The 21,358-nt window shown below is 36.5% G+C and overlaps 1 protein-coding gene across 1 annotated transcript; it reads right to left on the bottom strand.

The window, feature by feature from the left end:
- Window positions 1-15,668: 15,668 nt before the first annotated feature.
- LOC150018349 (olfactory receptor 52P1-like) lies at window positions 15,669-16,613 on the bottom strand. The gene has a single exon (XM_090267295.1). It carries the CDS (start codon window positions 16,611-16,613, stop codon window positions 15,669-15,671), a length of 945 nt encoding a protein of 314 aa, XP_090123421.1.
- Window positions 16,614-21,358: the final 4,745 nt, after the last annotated feature.

The following is a 21,358-nucleotide window of genomic DNA, read 5'->3' as shown; positions in this document are numbered from 1 at the left end:
AATGCTCAAATAAGCGCATTCACATATGAACAGATATATCTGAATAAGCTTATATTTAAAAGCACAAGCAAAATACTCAGTTTTACTTAAGAACAAATTCTGATTATTTTCAGAATTACTGGTCTTTCTTCAGTACAGAAATCCAGGTCTGAGTGTGGAAGTGGTAGAGAGAGATGTCAACAATCTGTTAGAAAATCCATCCAGGAGAAATTTTTATGTTCCATGCAATGTTAATCTTGAAAGCTTTCTGTACTTTCTACTGTCTCTTATTTGTATAGATTAATTAGTTTGAAGATAAATGACCTCAAATAGTTAACAATAGTTAATGTGACTAAGAGACTGTAATGGTCTATAGAGTTTTGAAAAACAAAACACAAACAAACAAACAAACAAAAGAAATTGTTGACTGTGGCTTAGCCTTCTCAAATTGACTGCCTTAATAAACAGATATTTTTTCACCTTATTCCTAAATTTCCTTCCTCCTGCAAGTGTTGCTTAATCAGATTTAATGCTGAGTGGAAAGAAACGTGTTCTTTGCTCACATCTTCTCTAAATCCAAAGCCTGTCTTGGTCAAGCAATGTTAATGTTATTTTAATTCTAATTTACAGTATCTGTGGCCTTATGCTCTGTATACTTTAGCTAATCAACAGGTAGCTGTATTCATATCAGTTATGGGAGAAAGAGTCTATTTCACCTTCTTACTATATTGTATGATTACAATACTTATTCTTAACTTGACTAAGGGTTTTCAAAGAGGTGCACATTACCTTTTTGAGGATCTTATAATTCTACAAATACAGATGTTTGAATGTAGCCCTTTCCTCTTTTTCTCCTGTTATGCATCCATATCAACTCACTCATATTAAAAGCTGAGAGTCATCTAGAGAACCAGTTTGCAAAACGAGTAGATGCTGAGACATGTGCTTAGTGAACAAGAGATGGTTATACCCTACTTCTAATCACACTGGATTAAAGGATGCAGGTATCAGGGAAATCAGTGGTCCTCTGGGATACGGGGTCTTTTCCCAAACCACAAGACTTAAATTATATTCAAGAAATGTAATTATTATAAGAGATCCCTTAAGATAGTAAATAAAGACATTATTATTTTGCAAAGTTCTGCTGAGTGCTTTGATTATAGAATTAGGTTTATGTACTGAGATATCGCTCTCTATGCCCTAGGCTTAATGCTTGAAATCTCTTTCTCACTGATCTTCAAAGCAGCCTATGATATCACCAAGATTTAAAAATAAAGTATGCCTGAATTAAAAACTATAAGAGATGGAATATATTCTATTTTTTTTAGCTTTTCTTTTTTTGAAGTATATTTTATTGATTATATTGTTACAATAGTTCCAATTTTTTCCCCTCTGCTCCCCTCCACCCAGCACCCCCCCTTCCCCAACAATCCCCTCCCCAAGTCCATGCCCATGGCTCACCCTTTCATATATTCTTCTTCTTTTTTTTTAAAATAATTAATTAATTAGTTAAATATTTTAACAATAAAAAATAACAATCCCTCCCTCTCACACTTAAGACCCTTTACAATCTTATAAAGGACAATGGACGAAGGTCTAGAGCTCCTCTAGTTGCTTCAAGCTGGACATGGTCATCGTCCTACCTACCCTTGGGTCAAGAAATCCCTAATAAGAGTGGGGGTGTGGAGGGGAGGGTGGCTTTCCCACAAGGGGAAGGATCGTGCAGACTCCAGGTTGGTTGGCTGTCTCTGGACAACGGCATGCTTGGTTTAACAGGCTGGCATCCCTGTTGTATTCTGGGGGCAACAGGGTTAAAGGACATCATTCAATCCATAACCACTAGATGACAAAAGACAGGTATTAATTTTTCAATGTCCCACATTAGGGAAAAGAAGGGCTTCTTTAGAGGAAGGTATGCCAGGTACATCTCACCTGTCCAAAACCCTTTTGCCCATTATACTTAGTTTAAGCTGAGGGGAATATTTTAGGTTTTCCCCCTCTCAGGCCTCTGGGCTCTTTCTGTCCAAGCCATTAGGATAGAAAAGAGAAACCAGTTTTAAAGTGAAGCCCACAGACCACCCCGTTCTTCACCAACCCAGCCACTTAGTTCAGCCAAACCATTGAGTCTCAGGAGGCAGCAATGCAGACAGGATTAAGTGAGGCCTATACGTACAGACAATCACTCAGGTAATGAGATCGTAGGCTTATGCCCTTTGAAAACAGAAAACACATGTTAATTTCTGTAACATAACCCACACACTAGTTTATAGATCTGTAGGACTGTCTTATCGGAAAGATGTCCAGTTGCAAGGCATTTGACATTCTTCTTGCCTGTAAATTAAACATCTTTGATAATGCCACAGACATAGTTTAACTTTCAAATGAAAACAAATTTTAAATGAAAAGAAACTTTAAAGACGGTTAGCTGCACTACTTTATAGTCTACCACTGGGCATTGTGATCTTCCTTGAATCTTGATTTTTCTCCCTAAGATTACCCTCCTTGTCATTAAAGGGACTGCATTAAGTTCATTTTTAATTTATCCTGTTCATTTGCATAAACACAACAAGAGCAGCAAATGATCACTTATGAACTTTAGTTCTGCTTTGCTGGAACTTACGCAAGGAACATTTAGGGTGACCTTCAGTCTGCCCTTCAGGGCACAGAAGCTGAGCCACATACCTGGCATTCAGCCTTGCCTGTAAACACCTGTCTTTTCCAGGTCCTCCTGGTTTTCCATTGTGCCTTAAGGTCCCTTCTAGCCATCTTTCAGGAAAACAACCTTTGTTCCTTCCCTGGAAAGATTGCTATGGACCGCTCACCCATCCAAGGTACCAGGCCTTTTTATCTCGTGGGCTTTTATTACCTTTGAAAGTCAGTCCCAGTTGCTCAGGGCTTTTTGGTAACAACCAAAGCCCAAGCATGTCTCCTTTAGGCATGATATTCCAGTCAAAGTCTTAGTCAAAAAATCGTTATTAACAACTGGTTTTATTAGTTTTATGCAAAGAAACTTAGGTCATTACTTACTTCTTTAGAATGCCAAATTCTGGAGGGATCAGATAGGGAGAAAATATATACAGTGTGAAGGAAAATCCTTGTCCTTCTAATATTCACTGAACTTGCATTTCTATTCTTTATATTTTTATTTCCCCCCCCTAAAAATTTTTGTTTGTTTTTCCATTACAGTTGTCTCACTTTTTTCCCCCTCTTACTTCTCTGCACCCTGTCCCTCCCTTCTCCCACATTCAGTCCCCACCCAGCTGTACATGTCCATGGATCATTTATACATGTTCTTTGACTAGACCCTTCCCCTTCTTACCACTTCTCTCCCTCCCATCTCCCCCTTTGTTACCGTTAGTTTATTCCTCGTTTACATACCTCTGGTTCAATTTTGCTCATTTGTTTGTGTTGTTCATTAGTTTCCTTTAACAGGTGATAGCATAAGGTAATTTTCTTTTGTTGCCTGGCTTATTTTGCTAAGCATAATTCTCTCTAGTTCCAATCATGTTGTTGCAAATGGTAGAAGTTCCTTCTTTCTTTCAGTACTTATTCATTGTCATTTTCCCCCTTTGTACTCGTGTTCCTCTGTCTCTCTCTGTTTCTTCATCTTCTTAAAGCAGACCCTTTAGCATCTCTTGCAATACTGGTTTGGTGGAGATGTATTCTTTTAGCTTTCTTTTGTCTTGGAAACTCCTTATTTCACCTTCCATTTTGAATGAGAGCCTCGCTGGGTAGAGTATTCTTGGTTGTAGGCCTTTGTTTTCATTACTTGGAATATATTTTGCCATTCCCTTCTGGCTTGTAGTGTTTCTGCTGAGAAGTCTGATGATAGCCTTATTGGAGCTCCCTTGTATGTTATTAGTTGTTTCTCTCTTGCTGCTTTTAGGATCCTCTCTTTGTCTTTGAATGTTGCCATTTTAATTATGATGTGTCTTGAGGTGGGCCTGTTGGCATTCATCTTCATTGGGACCTTCTGTGCTTCCTGGACTTGCGTGACTCTTTCTCTCATCATGTTAGGGAAGTTTTCTGTCATTAGTTTTTCAAAGAGGTTTTCTATCCCTTGCTCTTCTTCTTCTCCTTCTGGAATTCCTATGATACGGATATTATTACGTTTCATGTTGTCCTGCAGCTGTCTTAGAGCCTCTTCAGTCTCGTTCAGCCTTTTTTCATTTTGTTGCATTGTCTGTGAGTTTTTGCCTACATTGTCCTCCAGCTCGCTGATCCAATTTTCTGCTTCCTCTAGCCTGTTTTTAATTCCTTCTACTGTGTTCTTCAATTCAGAGATCATATTCTTCATTTCCTCCTGGCTCTTATTGATAGCTTCCATGTGCTTTTTGATGCTGGTATAATTCTCAGTAAGTTCCTTATAGTTCTTCTGGAGTTCACTGTAGTTTTTCTGGAGTTCTTTGTAGTTTCCGCTGAGCTCATTGAGCTTCTCCATAATACATGCTTTCAATTCCATATCTGATAGTTGGCTCCCCTCTATTTCATTTAGCACTCTTTCTGGGGACTCTGCCTTTCCTTTCGATGGGGGGTTGTTTCTCTGTCTCCCCATTTTTGTGACTCCTATTGTTTGTTGGTGCTTCTTAGAATGATCTGCACTTTCTGGATCTGCCCCTGGTGGCATCAGATCCTGTACCAGTCTGGGCCTAGGCAGCCTGTTGGAGACTTCCAGGGATCTACTGCCTTTGTCTGTCTCCTTTAGTTGATAATCTATTCAATCTGTGATTAGCCGTCAGGCTTAAGGACCGTGGGTGTGGCAGCTTAATTCCTGTAGGCAGGGCCTTTGCTTTCCCTCAGGCTGACGCCACTTGGCCGGGAATGGTCTGCCTGCAGTGTGGGGATGAGTCAGCCCTGGGACCCGGCCAGCCGCTTCCCCAGTTATCCCCTCAAAGCCACCACACTAAACTCTCCCCAAGCATCTCCAGTCCTCTCTGTCTTTCCTCCGCTTGAGTCCAGGGTAAGTGGGGGCCAAAATATTTTTGTATGTGATCCGCTTAAGAGCTCTTTTTCTCCAGCTGTTTCTCTCCGGCTAGCAAGAAACCCTGTGGCTTTCCGCTTTTCTCAGCTGGATACTATTTTACTTTCCACTCTGTTGCTGTAGGCTGGGAAGCTCAGCTGGGGGTTTAGACCCTACCCTTCTCAGGGGGAATCCCCGGCTGCTGAGCTGTTTCTCAGTCCCTTCAGCTGCCACCCGTGTGAGCCCAGCCAGCCCTTCGGCGTCTCCGCACTCCCTACCAGTCACGTTGTGATGTAGCGGCCTTTTTGGTCTCTCCGTGGTTATAAGACTTCTCTCCAGCTGGTGTTCGGTTGGTTATTCTAGATGATTTCTCCAAAATTACATTGTAAATCCAGACTAGTTCTGGGAGGAAGTTAGTGTAGCTTTCACTTACTCCTTCGCCATCTTGTTTCTCCCCCAGAATATATTCTTCTAATTTTCTTTCCTTCTTTCTTTCATACAGGCAAAAAGCAGATTATAGCTGTTGGTATGATAGTACTTAAAAAATAAATGGCAGAATTCCAAAATTGAAGTACATTTCCAATCTCTTGTGGTTGCTTCTACATTCTATGTAAAGTTTCTAGGACTATTTAAATATATATTGTTCTTGGTGCGAAGTATTGGATTATATGTTTCCCTCATTATTCCTTAGTTCAACCTGAAAGTTCTGCATTTTTCATGAGAAGTAGCAAATGTGTTTTATGTGAAAAATAATAATTTAGACATTCCAATGGTTATTATTATTAGAATCTTATAAGAATTGCCAAACCCAGAAAGAAAACTGAGGTGAGTGGATTTATACAATAAAATAAATCTGTTGTCTTGTATCCTGGAATACATATAATCCGTGAAGTTATAGTGTAGCTCCACCATCACCATCTATTTTCATGAGGAGCAAGGCTTCTTCATCCTCCAGAGTTTTTGTTTATACTCTGCACCAGTAGAATATTCTTTCCCCTCTTCTCTATGCATTCATTATATTCTGTTCACACATGCCTCTTTTTATGATTCTTGTCTCCTATTAATTCTACTCACAATAAAATTCAAGATATGGTGAAACCTCTTACCAATGATTGCTAATTATGATTAAAACATACCTTGATATTAGAAATGTTTCCTGATTAGGAACCTTAATCATTGCAATATTTGGAAAGCAACTGATAGACACACATAAATTTAAACATTAGGATTCTAATATTAAAAACATATTTTAAGCTTACTTAGAATGTAATTATGCAATCTGTGAAATTCTGGTCAACTTTAAGGGAAATGAATGTAAAACTTTTGATATAATGGGTGCAACAAATTTGCTGACATTATATGATGGTCAATCTAAGCATCACACAATTCTCCTACTAAAAGCTTCTCTGTAAGGTGTACAGTTGATACATTTCTTAGGCCAACCTCCAGGACAGTTTTCAGAGATACTAACCATTTCTACAGAGATTCCCACTTACTCTTTGATAATGGAAGCACTGAGTTACAACTCCACCCAAGTAAAAAATAAATGAATACAAAATCTTTCTGGGACTTGTTCTCCTATATATGCACCTAGTTATTTTCTTTTCCAATAATACATTCAGCTCACAGAGAGCTAAAAGAATAGTTGCCTGCCCATTTGTCTTCATACCAGCAGAAGGGCTATCAGGTGGCAGAAAAATAGATTGTATCTCATGGGAATACATGGCAATTGACACAGGACTTCTGATGACAGGTATCCTGAAGGGGCTTCTGATTCTCTTAATCTCGTGTCCTAGACATGAAAAATATCTGATACAACAAAGATCTATACTTGAGAATCACCTGGGAAGAATCTCTGCACATCAGGATCATGAGAATTATTGTTTCAGGTACACACATAATAAGCTTGCAGCTATTGTAAGTATTATCATGGACAGTAATCATTAGAAAAATCTACTCTGAATCCCCATTCCAACACTTCCTAAACTATGCACACAATAAATGTAATAGTACAAAAGTCTTAAAATTGTAACTTGAGTCATTAATGTTCTACTGATAGAGGTAAGACAAAAATTACTTCTGTTGAATAAACTACATATTTTCCCAATAGCATATTTTCAAAAGAGAAAAGATAAGGAACTTTCTGGGGTTAATAAATATGTCTTACATTATGATCGTGGCATGGGTTACATGGGCTATACATTTGTTCGAACTTGCCTAACTGTCCAATTAAGATCTGTTAATTTCACTGTGTTTGATTATGCCTCAAAAATACATTCATATATAATAAATGCAAGTCTAAAATTTGTTAAAGGTATAACAAATCATTGATGTCTTAATGACAGAGGTAACAAACACACTTACATTATCTGAGAAGAAAATTTTAAAAAATGAGAGAGTGCACTTGATAATTAACTTGGAAACTAGATGTAATGAAGAATGTCTCAGGCAAATGTAGGTAGATGGGGCACAGAAGCAAACATTTCATTATATTTCAGATTGTCTTTATTATTTTCATCACACAATTTCTGCTTTAGTGAATTTACTTATAATAGACATACTACCACCACCACTTACATGTTTAAGGTGCTTGAATATTTACTTTACCCGAGACCTTTTCCCTTAGGATATACATGATATAATATTCACATGCATCTCAAACCTACTATGCCCAAATTAAATTTATCAATGCAATTGAATTGCTACCAATCCTGAATTCCTTATGTCAAGTAAATAATGTTAAATGTGTCTAGTTTTCCAAAACAGAAAAATTACACTCCAATAGTAAAATTATGAACTGAGTAACTGGTGAATGCAAAGATGTTAGTCTTTGTGTTTAGATATGGATGTAAGTTCCTAAGATAAACAAGCAAGGAGTAGGGAAAAAGTGTCCAAGCGCAAGTATTTTCCAGATGGTTTCTGAGAAAAGAAATATCCCATAGTTCTTAGATAATACTTGTTTTAAAAGATGAGAAATACATAGTTAGGAAACTAGTGATATATAAATCATTTTTCACAGTAGACAGGAAATGTAAAAGTACTCAAAATGTCAAGAAGAACGTAGTTATAAATTATTTACTAATCAATTAATTAATATGTCCATTCTTGGGAAAGAATATGTATTGAAATCAGATAAATATAACTTAAAACAATAAAGTCATTGAGCACTTATGTGAGAAAAATTTTAATAGAAGAGTACTTACATTGGGAAGATATAAAAAAGTTGTAAAATAAATGTTAAAATAAGTAGCATTTTTAGCAATCATTATGTGCTAATGTAGCATAAGTAGCATTTTTAGCAATGTCATGTTTGGAGTGGAAGGGCTTCATCAACTCTTCTTAAGTGATTTGTTTTGTTTGTTTAAGATATTTACAGTAGATATATTTGATATTGCAAGTAGAAGTCTTCTGAAGCAAGACACACTGGATTTAACTAAAAGGAGAAAGTAGCAAAGAAACTTCAAGGACAAAGTAAAAAATAAAAAGGGAAATCTTGGAAGGCAAGAAAAGAATGTTAAGTCTAATGAAAAAATTCTACTTAATCTGGTGGCTCTATAGATCTTTATTCATTGAATTGGGGTATTTGCTGTCTTCTGGAGAAAGACACTCAGTGTTTGCTGGTATAATCCCCAAACTGGCAACTAAGTAGCACCTTCAAAGGCTGTTCCATCACTTCATTAGACCTAAAACTCCTGGGTCATGTGACATGTACAAACACTAGTGGATGCTGTAAGCATGTGCCCACACCCTACCTCCATTGCTGTAAAGTTTGTTTAATGTAATATTTTGTAAGATCCTGATTTGGTGGATCAGTTACTTTATAAAGACTCAGTTAGTTTTGCTGGCTAAAGTCCTGCAAGCAGAGAAGATAATCCCATACAGAATATTGACTGAATATGTATCAATTCCAATCATGATGAATCTGTGATTTTTTCAGGGTGAAAGAGGTCCAATGTAATGAACTTGCCACTAAGTGGCTGGTTGGTCTCCTCAAGGAATGAAATCATATCAGCTATGTCTCTGAAAGGCTGGACATTTAGCAGCAGTAATAAGTAGAGCAGTAACCTTGGTGTAAGCCCATGTAGTTGGGCTCATGCAAAACTCCCAACTCTACTGACATGTCTACTGCTTACATTTGGTATTTGTCCTAGAACTGGAGGTGACCAATGACAGGTGATGGCTTTTAGCCAAGCCATTCTAATTGGTTGTTTCATGTTACTAGCATACTTAATACTCTCTGGTAGATATTCACTGTTAATATAAACATATTTATATCTGTATCCTCTGCTTTGGATCAGCTACAAGTCTCTTTCCCAAATCTCCTTTTCTATCCAATCTCCTGACCAATTAATCTTCCACAACTTCCTAGTAGTCTATATTATATTCTTACTTTAGGTAATTTCTTTTTTTAAAAAACACAAACTGGATGATTAGGTATACCATTTAAAGCTATAATTATGGGTGCATTTGCTTTTACTAAAAGTTCCACGTATCAGGTGGATATTCCATTCTTTCACTATTACCTATCAGAGACACACTTGAGTGGTACTGTAGTGTAGAGGCAGTCCATTTTAAGGTTGCACTGACATATTCATGGGTGAAGCTTGACCTGTTTCCTTTTCTTTTAGCTGCTCATAAGATACCATCCAGAGAAAATAGGTGTGATTTGTAAGGAAAGGTACAAAAGTGATAGGAGACCCGGGACACTGGCTTGCTGAGATTACTCATGCCGCGGGCTCTGCTTGTACCTGATCCAAATTATATAATTTCCTTCTTACAAAGAACTTGCAACGAGCCATATGACTTTGTTGATCTGACAGAATTTATGGAATAATGATCAGTCTGGCCACATAGTCATATTTTGTTTCATGAGCAGGTGCTCTGTACCTCTGGTACTTACCAGGCATAAGTAAAAATTTTTAAAAATAAGAATTTTGAGATTGTTTCATGTTATACTAACTCTTACTTCAATAAGGATACTATTTCTTCTTTTCCAGGTCAGCTTATAAGTTATTTCAAATGAATCAGAAAATAGTATTTGTTTCCAATATAAAGTACATGGGAAGGGAGCGTGTCTGCCTTGCTGCAAAGAACAAAATATCTTCTTAAAACTCTCAATGACTCATTGTGATGGGAAATTGTTGAAGGAGACAAAGGAAAACATTCAATAAAAGATTTCAGGCAGGGAGAAGCAGGTAATGGAAAATGCAGGGTGGAAACTGTTTTCATAGTACTAAAAAGGATACTAGGGAAGCAGAAGTAGGATCATAGCAAGAAATGTGAGTGAAGCCAGACCACCTGACAAGCCCTTTCAGCCCCTTCTCCACACTATCCCATTAAATAGCATAGTTAAACAAAACTTTGCCAGGAGTCTTAAAAAACACATTGTTTCTGCAGAACTCACTGAAACTTCGTAAATACTATTATTTAAAAATCAACAATAAACATGCTGAATGATATTTATTTTAGGTAATTAAAATAAATTTAACATAAATTATCTTTGAGAATTTTTTAACAGCTCTTCATACCTCTTGATCTAATTGGAGGAGTGTTGGGTTTCATAAAACCAGGGTTAGGAGTTATTTCAGAGTTGAACCTATAGCACACATCACTCACTGTAACTGCCTCTAATTTAAATATACTCTTGAATAAAGAATTTATTCCCTGTCAAAAATAAAAATAAATAAAAATCAACAATATAGAATAAAATATTCCTAGGCTGTATGTAATAAGTAGGAAGAACAATATTGTTTGCTGCAGATTGAAGAATACTTCCTGCAGTGAATATGGCCTCATATTTGAGGTCCTTGCTAGGCTGTGAACAACAGGAAAAAGACTATGAACAGAGTTGGAGATCACAGTCCTCAGGCATGCAGTCCTCAAGCTCAACCTCCTCTCCTCAAGCTGGCTCCAGAGAGGACTCCCCTTTCTCGGGCCCCAACCACTTTGCCATGCAGAGCTGAGGGCGTATTGACCCAGTGAGAACCGACTTTGGGGTGGGGACTTGGAACTCGCACTTCTCTCTCATGCCTCTCATTTCCTACCATCTGTTTGGGGGATGTTGAGTCCTTTGCATGTGCTTGGAACATACTGAAAGCATAACTATGTGTCCTCATTTATTCCTAACACGAACACTGTTATTTTGCTAAGAGAAAGTTTAACAGAAATCTTGGCGAGCAGAGGGCAGCCCACAGCCTGTGAAAAAACAAAGCACCAGAGCTGAGGTAAACAGCTCAGCAAATAGCTACTGCAAGGAAAAATCTAGTGGACACTTCTTGGAGATTCAAAATTCATTCACCCCATATCCTTTTGCCTCAGATTGTAGAGGATGATGAAGGGTGGAAGCTGCCAGCAGGAGAAAGGGCTCTCACAAAGGTGACCACAAAGGGGAGTTTCTGGAAGGAAGGAGAGAGATGGCTGGAGTAGAGGTGAAAAGTAGGATGGTGGGAGGCCTGAGAGTGGTGAGGGCACGGCAAGTGAAGGCAGGGACAAGACAGAGCTCCAGAAGGAGAGCGGGCCACAGCCAGAGAAGGGCTCGCTCAAGAGTGAAAGGTCCCGGTAGCAGGGTGCGGGCGCGACAGTCCAGGGCTGGAACCACTGAAGGTACATATGTATTAAGGAGTGGGACAGGGCCACACAAGTCTGCTGGGAAGAGGAGGGTGGGCCAAGAAGAGGTTGGCACTCAGAGTGTGAGATTTTTGAGCAGCAACCTCATTTGCCTGCAGGAACCTGGCTACAAGGGTACAGCCACTGAAGTTCTCCGCAGCCTTTTTCAGGGCTTTTTTGTGTCCCTACTGCCCAAGATTTCCCAGAAGCACTACAACTGCTAGGCCTCACCCCTCCAACCTTCCATGCCTCCTCATTGGTGGAGAGGACCACTTCCCCTAGCCAATCACTGACCCTAACGCCTGACTCCACCCCTTTGTCCCAGTCTTGGCAATATGCGATTGGTCAAAAGTGGAAAAGCTCTTGCCCCTTCTCTCCTTGGCACATTCTGTTGGCCAAGTAGGGAAGAAGCCTCTGACTTGGGTGCTCTGTATTGAGTATACCGGAAAGATGCTCACTAATCGGGAACCCAGGCTGGCCACAGGCACGACCATGGCCCCCCGTTTATGTTAGTTTTAATGGTGTATAACTTTATGCTGCATATGACATGGCATTGCTAAACCATTAGTGATCTACAATGTGATTCTGTTACTGGGTTAACCATATGTTCCACATGGTATCTTTCCATCACTAGTATTTTAATACATTAGAGACTGCCAGCTTATATGTCCCAAACTGTTGGTCTCTGTACTGAGCCAAGACTGGCTTCATAACTCTTTCTTGCTTTGGATCTAACTCAAAGCCTAAAGTCTTTCCTTCCAGTCACTTGTTAAACAGTTTGTAGATGTAATCCCAAGTGTGAAATATGGTTGTCTCTAGTCCGTGAAAAGGTATACCACAAATTATGCTTTATTTTTGTGGTGGGAGGTGAGAGATTCAAACATTCATCCTTTATTTTGATATACATTTGAGACCAACAGCATATTATATTTGCTGAAAGGATAAGCCACTTAATAGTCATATGTTTTATTTCCCATTCTTTGGAACACACTTCTTACCAAAGCCTCCAACAAACTTTTCCACTTACATTGTTACAGCTGCTCTTCTTGTCCACTGGCTCAAAATTCATATTGAGTTTCTGCTAACTGCCATTTAAGTCCTTTTCAATTATACTTTTGGAAATATGGTAAATAATTATTGGATTTTTTAATCCACTATGAATCAGTTGAAACAGGCCTTTATTTTAACTTTTCCCCATTTTCTCTTATAATAAGGGGGCATGATAATGCTTTGGATTTCTGGTTTTAAGGCAATTCAGAGCATGAGTTCAAGTGTCTTTGTAATATGACTGGAATATTTTGTAACAGGAGGCCTGGAATATTTATTTCCAAATATACTTGCAATGGTGTTGCAATATTCTTTTCCTTTGGGATAGGCTTCTCCTTTAGTCAATGGATTCTGGATCTGGAAACTGTCTCAGATTAGAAACTGAGAAAAATATTGTGTCAATTCTATTGAGGTAACTTCCCTCAGCCTCCTGATGACTTACCTTTGGAGTTTTTGGTTATATAGATTGAGAAATACATTTCTTGACTGACATTTATATGACCCCCAGGAATCTCACATTACAGGGAATGGCAAATATAGATTTACAGTTGTTCATATGGAGAACAATACAATAATTAATAAATAACACAAGAATAAACTGTTTTGTATACTCACAACTGTAAACCTTCTTTTGCCCACCCCTGTATATTAACCATGTCCATTTCTCTCCCTGCATCAGACTCCTTGGCCACTCTTATGGCATTAAAATTCATTACAAAAAGCTTTACCACCTTGTTTCAGATGATTAAGTACTGTGACTTTATTCTTGTTGTTTTTGTATCTTGTACTTTTTAGTTCTATAGTAGCTATGTTTAGCTTAGGCTGTGAAGGCCAGTCACTACTGGACTCCTCAGTGATGTCAGCACCTGTCTCATCAATGCATTTCTTCTGGCTTCACTTAAAGTGTCCTCTAGTGCCTTCCAGGGAACATAGTTGGCCAGTGGTTTATTGACATTTTACAATCTGTTCACAATATTTGCTCAATTTGTATGTGAAATAATTTATTTTATACAACTTTTTAAATGTCTACTCCCCAGTAGATATATATTATATGAAATAAAGGGCCTGCCTATATGCTTCATATACACCTTGTTTGTTACTAAATTCTTAGAATATGTTGCCATGCTTGGGACATAAAAGAATTCCTGTATACATTCTCTGAATAAATCTTTAATTAAACTTTCGACCCACTATTGTGTTCTTGGTATTCTACGTTCCTTACTACTTCAGAATGTGCATGGCCATTGATCTAGAAACAATTGAAGATACTTCTTCAATATTAACTAAAATTTGCACAAAAGACTATACCTATAAGTGTTGGACCATGAAGCAAAGGCATCACTTTCATCTTAAATAGACCTTGTAAACTAGATTTTCTAACTAGATTTTCTTCTTTTCCTTTGATCTTTCTCTTCTTTATGTTCACCGACAAATTTTCATCATTTATCATCAGAATTAATATAAATAGACACCTAAATCATCAAGTTCTTTTTAGTTTACCCCTCTGGATTAAAATTAAACACTGATGCTGAATATTTTAATTCCAGGTTTTAATTTTTTAAGCTCTCAATAAATTAGCTTTAATGGAATTAAGTCACAAGCATGGCATTTTCAGGAGTGTCAAAGTTAATTTCTGAAATTGCTACTATCAATATTTCTATTTAACTATTAAGGGAACTGAAGTGGACAGGTTACATAACTTGACAAGGATCAACATAGTTTGTAAGTGGTAGTTCTGGATTTCAAAACTGAGCAGTATATCTTGAGAGCCAGTTGCTTTTAACATTACTTTTATTGCCTCTCTTAGAAATTTAGATATATAAATATATTTCATCTTGCCCAAGACAATTGGAAATGAAGGATGATAAAATAAGTCTAGACAATGAGAAACATGAGCACACAGTTAATACTTTCCTTTAAAAGGAAGAAGGTGTGAAATCATGGCAGTCAGCTAAAAACAGACTCATGTAGTTCCTGGCACCTGAGAACCCATTGTCAGAAAGAAAAAAAAATAAAAATTCCAAGGGAAAAAGTGACATGACATGGAAAAACTACAAATTGAAAGAGATACTTTAGCTGCAGGAGAGGTTGATAAAAAATATATATGGCTTAAGACCAAAACTATTTGAGTCACCATCAAGTGTAGTAAGGAAATGTTATAACTGACTAATAATGACTAATCCTGTTTGATATTTCATACAAATATGAGTCAGTACACTTTGAAAAAGGAAAGTAAATGGGTACTATCATAGTCAACATTGGCTAAAAAAATGAATTATGATGAAATGCCAGAGCAGAATGTTTCTCTATTTTATAACATAGGTTGTGAGACAATAAAAAAATGGGAGAGGGAGCTATAGATATTTTCAAATAATCAACTTGAACCACATTGAGTAAGTGGAAAATGGAAAAACGGTAGGACAATTTTGCATATCATTGTCTCCTGGGGGGTTGTTTGTGGGAAAAGATATTATTTAAAAATGTTAAAATGATTCTAGCTAGATAGAGTGAAATCGTATGTCACAAAAATTGCTGGATGACCTCTGGAAGGCATATCATGACAGTTTATTCATCTGAGTTCAGAAGACATTTTGCTAGAACCATCTCAATTTTCAAGGTTATAGATTAAAATACTTTTCATCTATTGTTCAGGAGATATAAACAACCCTATTCATTATGTCCTACAAATGTATTGTAACAGTGAAAGTCAGAGATAATGGGTCAATAACAACATCTCTGATAAATCTGGTAAGACTAAACAGGATAGTCTGTGGGAGAAAACATAACAACTAAGATCACATAAGAGTGGAGATATTGCATTATCAGGCAAGTAGATTTTTTAGGTAGAACAAAATCTAGTCAATGGTTATTAAACTTTAAAGATTACAAATAGAATACATAGGGGTTCAGCTTTCTAGAAAGAAGGTTAATGTCTTTTTTACATCCATAAGTCTTAGAAATGTGTTAAGGAAAGAGTTAAATGACCCATGGACATGGATAACAGGATAAGGATTGACTGTGGGAGTGGGTTGGTTGGGGCAGGGGAAAATCGAGACAACTGTAAAAGTTAGTTGGTTTAGAATTCGTGGGAAGTCAAAAATTGGAGGAGTCTGTCTCTGATCCTCTTGGTTCTTATACCATAGATCATTGGGTTAACCATAGGTGGAACGAGGAGGTAGATGTTAGCCACAAAGATATGAATGTGAGGAGCCACATGATGTCCAAACCTGTGAGTAAGGAAGGAGAAAAAGGCTGGGGTATAGGCTACTAAGATTACACACACATGAGATCCACAGGTGCCCAAGGTCTTGAGTCGAGCAGCCTTGGATGGAAGATGGAAAACAGTGTAAAGAATGACAATGTAGGAACATAGGATTAATATGAAATCTAAACCTCCAGTAAGGAAGGCAGCAGTTAGGCTGTATATTCTGTAGGTCCTGGTCTCTGCACAAGCAAGCTTGATCAGAGCCATAAATTCACAGTACGTGTGAGGGATGATATTAGTTCTGCAGTAGGAAAGCCATCGAAGCATGAAGGGTTGAGGACTGAAAAGCAAAGCCCCATGGAAGACAATAGTCAACCCCAGGTTCTTGATGACTGTATGTGTCAGGATAGTAGAATGTCTCAGAGGAATACAGATTGCCACATACCGGTCAAAGGCCATGGCCAAGATAAACCCTGAGGCCATGCTGCAAAGTGAATGAATGAGAAATACTTGTACAAGGCAAACTTCAAAATAGATATCTCTGTTATGGAACCAAAAAATGCTGAGGATTTTGGGCATAGCAGTAGTGGATATGATTAAGTCAGCCACAGAGAGCATACAGAGGAAGAAGTACATGGGCTCATGCAGGTTGGAATCTGTTCTAATAATAAATAGAATTGATAAATTTCCCAGGATAGCACTTAGGTAAACAAGGAAAAAGGGCATTGATAGCCAAATGTGGATGGCTTCCATCCCTGGAATACCAAGGAGAAGGAAGGTACTGGGATATAAATTGGTATTATTTGTTAATGACATGATGAAAACTTCTGGCTGTGTTCAGTTGTGGAATCATGCAAATTCTTCCATATTCACTTGTTCATTTAGTTAATGATACCTTTATTTGACAATATTTTATGCCTTAAGGATAAAATAATAAATAAGGCCCAATATCTAACTTTAGAAATGAACGTCCTTGTAGCAGAAAAACTGGTGCAAACCACTGATTAAATTTCCATGTGATTAATGTAGTGAAACTATATGAACAAGCAGTTTTATGACCCACCCAATAGATAGGGTTATTTATTCCACTTGTGTGTGTCAGAGGATTCATAGATAAGATGCTTAGTTTGATTCTGAAGCATTCTGAACCTTTAAAACAAAGAGACAATTGTAAGTTAAATAAAGGTCACAACTGGAAAACTCTAACCTTAACTTTATCATCCTCATTTAAAATGCATTTGTCCAGAACCATTTGTGAAATATATTAAAATGGCCATGACATTGTAGAAAGAAGAGAATGGAAGAGGAGATTATTTTCTAAATTTCACCCAACTGCCCACTAATTGGCATGTACTGAGGAATAATTTTCATTGCATATATTCTAGACTCTTTTTCCAAGGAATGAGAGCTATAAGAGTGATAGCAAGAGGTTCTAAACCCAGATACATTCTGCATGTCTCCTCAAACTAAGCAAAAATTATGAGTCACCCTCATATGGCTGTTAATGATTTTTAAACCAAGCAATTATCATCCTCTTTTAAGTAATATCCCATTTCTTCTCCAAATATCTTTTTTTTTCTCTCCAATCTTCCATCCAATAAATTTAGACTTCAGAGTTTGTGAGGTTTCCAAATTTAGCAATATGTAGCTAAGCTGTGCCATGCTCACTAGTCCCACAACTAACTCTGAGAACAGTTTACAACCAGATGTGTAAGGACAATGATAGTGGCACATTGTACCCTTGGAGATGTATAAATCAAAAACAAGAAAAAAAATAGATGAAAATGCAGGAAGTAGAGAGCCTTCAAAAATAAAAAAACCCTACAGATTCTATCACTATTATTATTTTTTTCAATTACAGTTGACATTCAATGTTATACTTGTTTCAGATGTATAGCACAGTGGTTAGACATTTGTATAATTTACAAAGTGATCCCTGATAAGCCTAATACCCACTGGCATTTTACATAGTTATTACAATATTATTAACTATACTCCCTAAGCTTATTTTAATATAATCCAAAATATGATTGCACAGAAAAGTTCATCTCTGTTAGGAAATATATAGAAGATGCATATCTTCTCAGAAGTGTGCTCCTCAACACCTACTCAGGTATAGGTCAGAGAGTTTAAAGAAATTTATAGTCATAAAACCTAGAGGATGGTATGAGAGAAAAAACATATCACTCAATTTTGGAGTTTGCAACCACTGAGCATAGCAAAAATTTTCTCACTTGAAAATAAATAAGAGAAAAGGCAAAAAGGAAATCTAAATTTATCTGGTAATAAAATAAAAACTTGGTTCAATATATGCAGGGTGGGGCAAGAATAGGTTTATGGTTGCAAGTATGTGAGAAACAGAGTTGATTTTTGTATTATTATAGATTAATTATCGTATTATTTTCCACATGAACAACTGTAAACCTTCTTTTGCTACACCCTGTATAGGTCAAGACTTATTTTGAATATCTTTACTTTAGCAAATAAAATAGAAGTTTAGAAACTAGAGATTAATATGTAAAGGGCAAGTGAAGCATACCCATGATTGTGCAATTAAATTTGCCTTTTAGAACAACCCTTCAATTTAAAAGTGAATCAAGTTCAAAGCAATATTGTAACTATGAGAACATATGCTATCTATATGGCATAATTCCAGTTTTGAACTTTGCAGTAAATTCATAGACTACATCACTTTTATTATATGGTTGATTAAAAGAAAATAAAGAAAGAAATTTGAATTAAGAATTCTAAAATAAGACTGACAGTAATTCCTACAAAATAGGAGAAAGGAAATGAGGAAGAAAAGAGAAAAAAGTAGTATTGAGTAGAACAGTAAAAAAAGAGAGAGAGTATATTTCATTAAAAGACCAAACCTAACAAAATTTTACCAATTTTAAGAAAAACAATAAAGATAAATTATGCAATTTAAAAAATGCAAAGCAGCAAACATACTTACTGTAAAATTTCATATATGTTGCCCATTAGGGAATTACTTGTCCCCTACAGTAAGCCTATCAGCTCCTATACCAGGAGGATATTCTGTTATTCTGAGACTTCCTTTCCATATTCATCAAACCATAGAGTCACCATTTTGGGAGGTCTTCATTTTCTTCTGGAGAATTAATGACTAAGACCTGAATTAGAAATTCAGATCGCCTTAGATTTTTTGCAGTGGGGTGTAATAAAACAGCCTTGTTTATTTCTTCAGAAGCCACATGAGCACAATACTTGCTTAGAATGTCTTCCTCTTCATCCCATTGCCATTACTGGCATTGACTTTTCTTCAGTAGATTACAAAGCTCCTGCTTCTCACTTCAGCAACAATAATAGATACTTCAGATATAACATGTGCAGGTAGCATTGCTGAGCATGCAGAACTGGGAAAGTGTCAGCTCACACAATCCTCCTCCCAGGTGCTTCTTTCTGTCTCATAGACTAGAGTTCCTCATTATAAGTTCCTTGATAACTATGTTAAGCAACTGGCTTATCTTTGAGTTTGTTGTACATATAACAACTGCTGATGAGTGTGCTTTGCCCTAGAGTTTGGCTAAATGGGGTGGGGGAAAGGGGTTGTTCCTTTTATGCCTCCTCTTTTCACTGGGATTAGTTATCATAGAAAACCTTAACTATGTGACATGACTTTCCTAGAAACAAGATCAGATTGGAAGATTGTAAAGCTACAGGAGAAAAGGAAAATCCTAAAGCAAATTAAAATCCGGGGGTTCAAGAAATATCCCAGTTGATTCAGACCCTGATTTGAAAGAAATAAGTAAAAAGAGGTAATAAAAATGACTTCAGTTTCCTTTATAGAAGATACTAATCATCACTCTATCCAATCGCCCTACTATCCAAGAGGTACCCAGGGCCTTCTGCTCTGTAACTTTGATGATGAAGGAAGATACAGAGGTGATTGTGTTATTTTTGACCTTACCTGTCCTGTATCGCCAGAAGCTCCTTGCCTGGTCTTTTTTATTATAGTTCATTGCTTTTTCAGCTAACATCAACCATATAAATAGTTCTAGAAAAACAGCCTCTTAAGAACTAAGAAAATGGCTCAGGTGTGCATGGAACCCTGTGGAACTTTTTCCCAGGGTAGCCAAATATCTGCCAGAGCAGAGACTCTTGAGAAGAAAGCTGTACCAAGTCTTCAGATTATTCTCCCACATTTGTATTAGAGATTTAAAAAGAGGAGAAAAAGAGATAATTTCTTCTCAGGAATCTGTCTCACTATAAAATATAAAACTTCTTTCATTGGGAACATATGGTTAGTCAAAATTATTTAATTTATAGATATGTTAATTACATGTAATTCTTTCAACTTTATAACCACATTGACTTTATGAAATGATTTTGACTTGGTTGAATATACATAATTCCTAATTTTTTATGAGAAAATATACTACAACAGAGACATTTCTCTTAATGCTCTAGTTTTCATAATTATAATTTTAATGGTTATTAAATAGGTCATTTATTTTATGTCCAATAATCCTCTTAATCATTTTTCAGTTTCTGAATATATGTGTTATTTTAATTGCTCCATGGATTAGGAAAAATATGAAGATCAATTTTTTTTGAAAATCAGTTCTTTATGCAAGTATGATAGGAACATATTAGAAGTAAAGAAAAAACTCACAAACCTGTTCACATTTATTGCTCTGAATATTATCCTACAAAGAATCTTTATGATCTCATATCCCACCATGCACATGGAATTTTTTCACAATCCTGCATTTATTCATTAAATCAACTCTTTTCTATTCACTAGGTAATAGGTAATATTCTAGGAAATTGGGAATGTAACAAACAAAGCATGCAAGTTCAGTGATAAGAATATTGTTATAGTGGGAGAAAATAATAAGCAAATTTTAAAATATTTTAGGAAGTGCAAAAGTTTTTTGTTGAAAATTAAGAGATTGATGTGATGGAGACCTACTAATGGCAGGAAGAACTTAGAAAAAGTTTGGGTCAGGAAGACCTCTAGGAGAAGATAATATTTGAATTGAGACCTGAAAGATAAAAATTAAACCAGCCATTCAAAGAAATGAGAAAGAGTATTACAAGGAAAGAAAGGTTGCCAGAACATAATGAAAAGGGTATCTTCTATACTGGGAGAATATTCTTCTTAAATATTGAGGAGAAGAAAAGGGGTAAGATAGTTGGAGCAGGATAAGCAAAGGGATAGAGTGATTCTTGAGAAGGTCCAAGAAAGGCACAGGCCAGTTCATTTAAGACCTTATAGATCAATGAAAGAAGCCAAAATTCAATATAAGCACAATAGGAAATAATGTTTTCAGCAATCTTTAACTTGTGTACATTAGCAGTATTAAAAAGTCAAACCATATGGTACAGCTAAATTATATTGTCTATACTCCTTTCCATCCATCTTTAGACACCTCCAAATTTGAGTTTGTATACTGTTAAACTGTTTTCTCTTTTTATACATTTCTCAGTATAAATGAGTTTATATTTTATGTAAAATAGTTTATATTATAGTGTATATTATGTATATTATATATACCTTATACATAGTTATATACATAAATATATACCTATGGAAA

Source organism: Furipterus horrens, unplaced genomic scaffold (assembly GCF_987537825.1).
Source record: "Furipterus horrens unplaced genomic scaffold, mFurHor1.1.pri manual_scaffold_2, whole genome shotgun sequence".
NCBI classification, from domain to species: domain Eukaryota; kingdom Metazoa; phylum Chordata; class Mammalia; order Chiroptera; family Furipteridae; genus Furipterus; species Furipterus horrens.
Note: the sequence above shows the minus strand (reverse complement) of the source record. Positions and strands in the feature narration are given on the sequence as shown.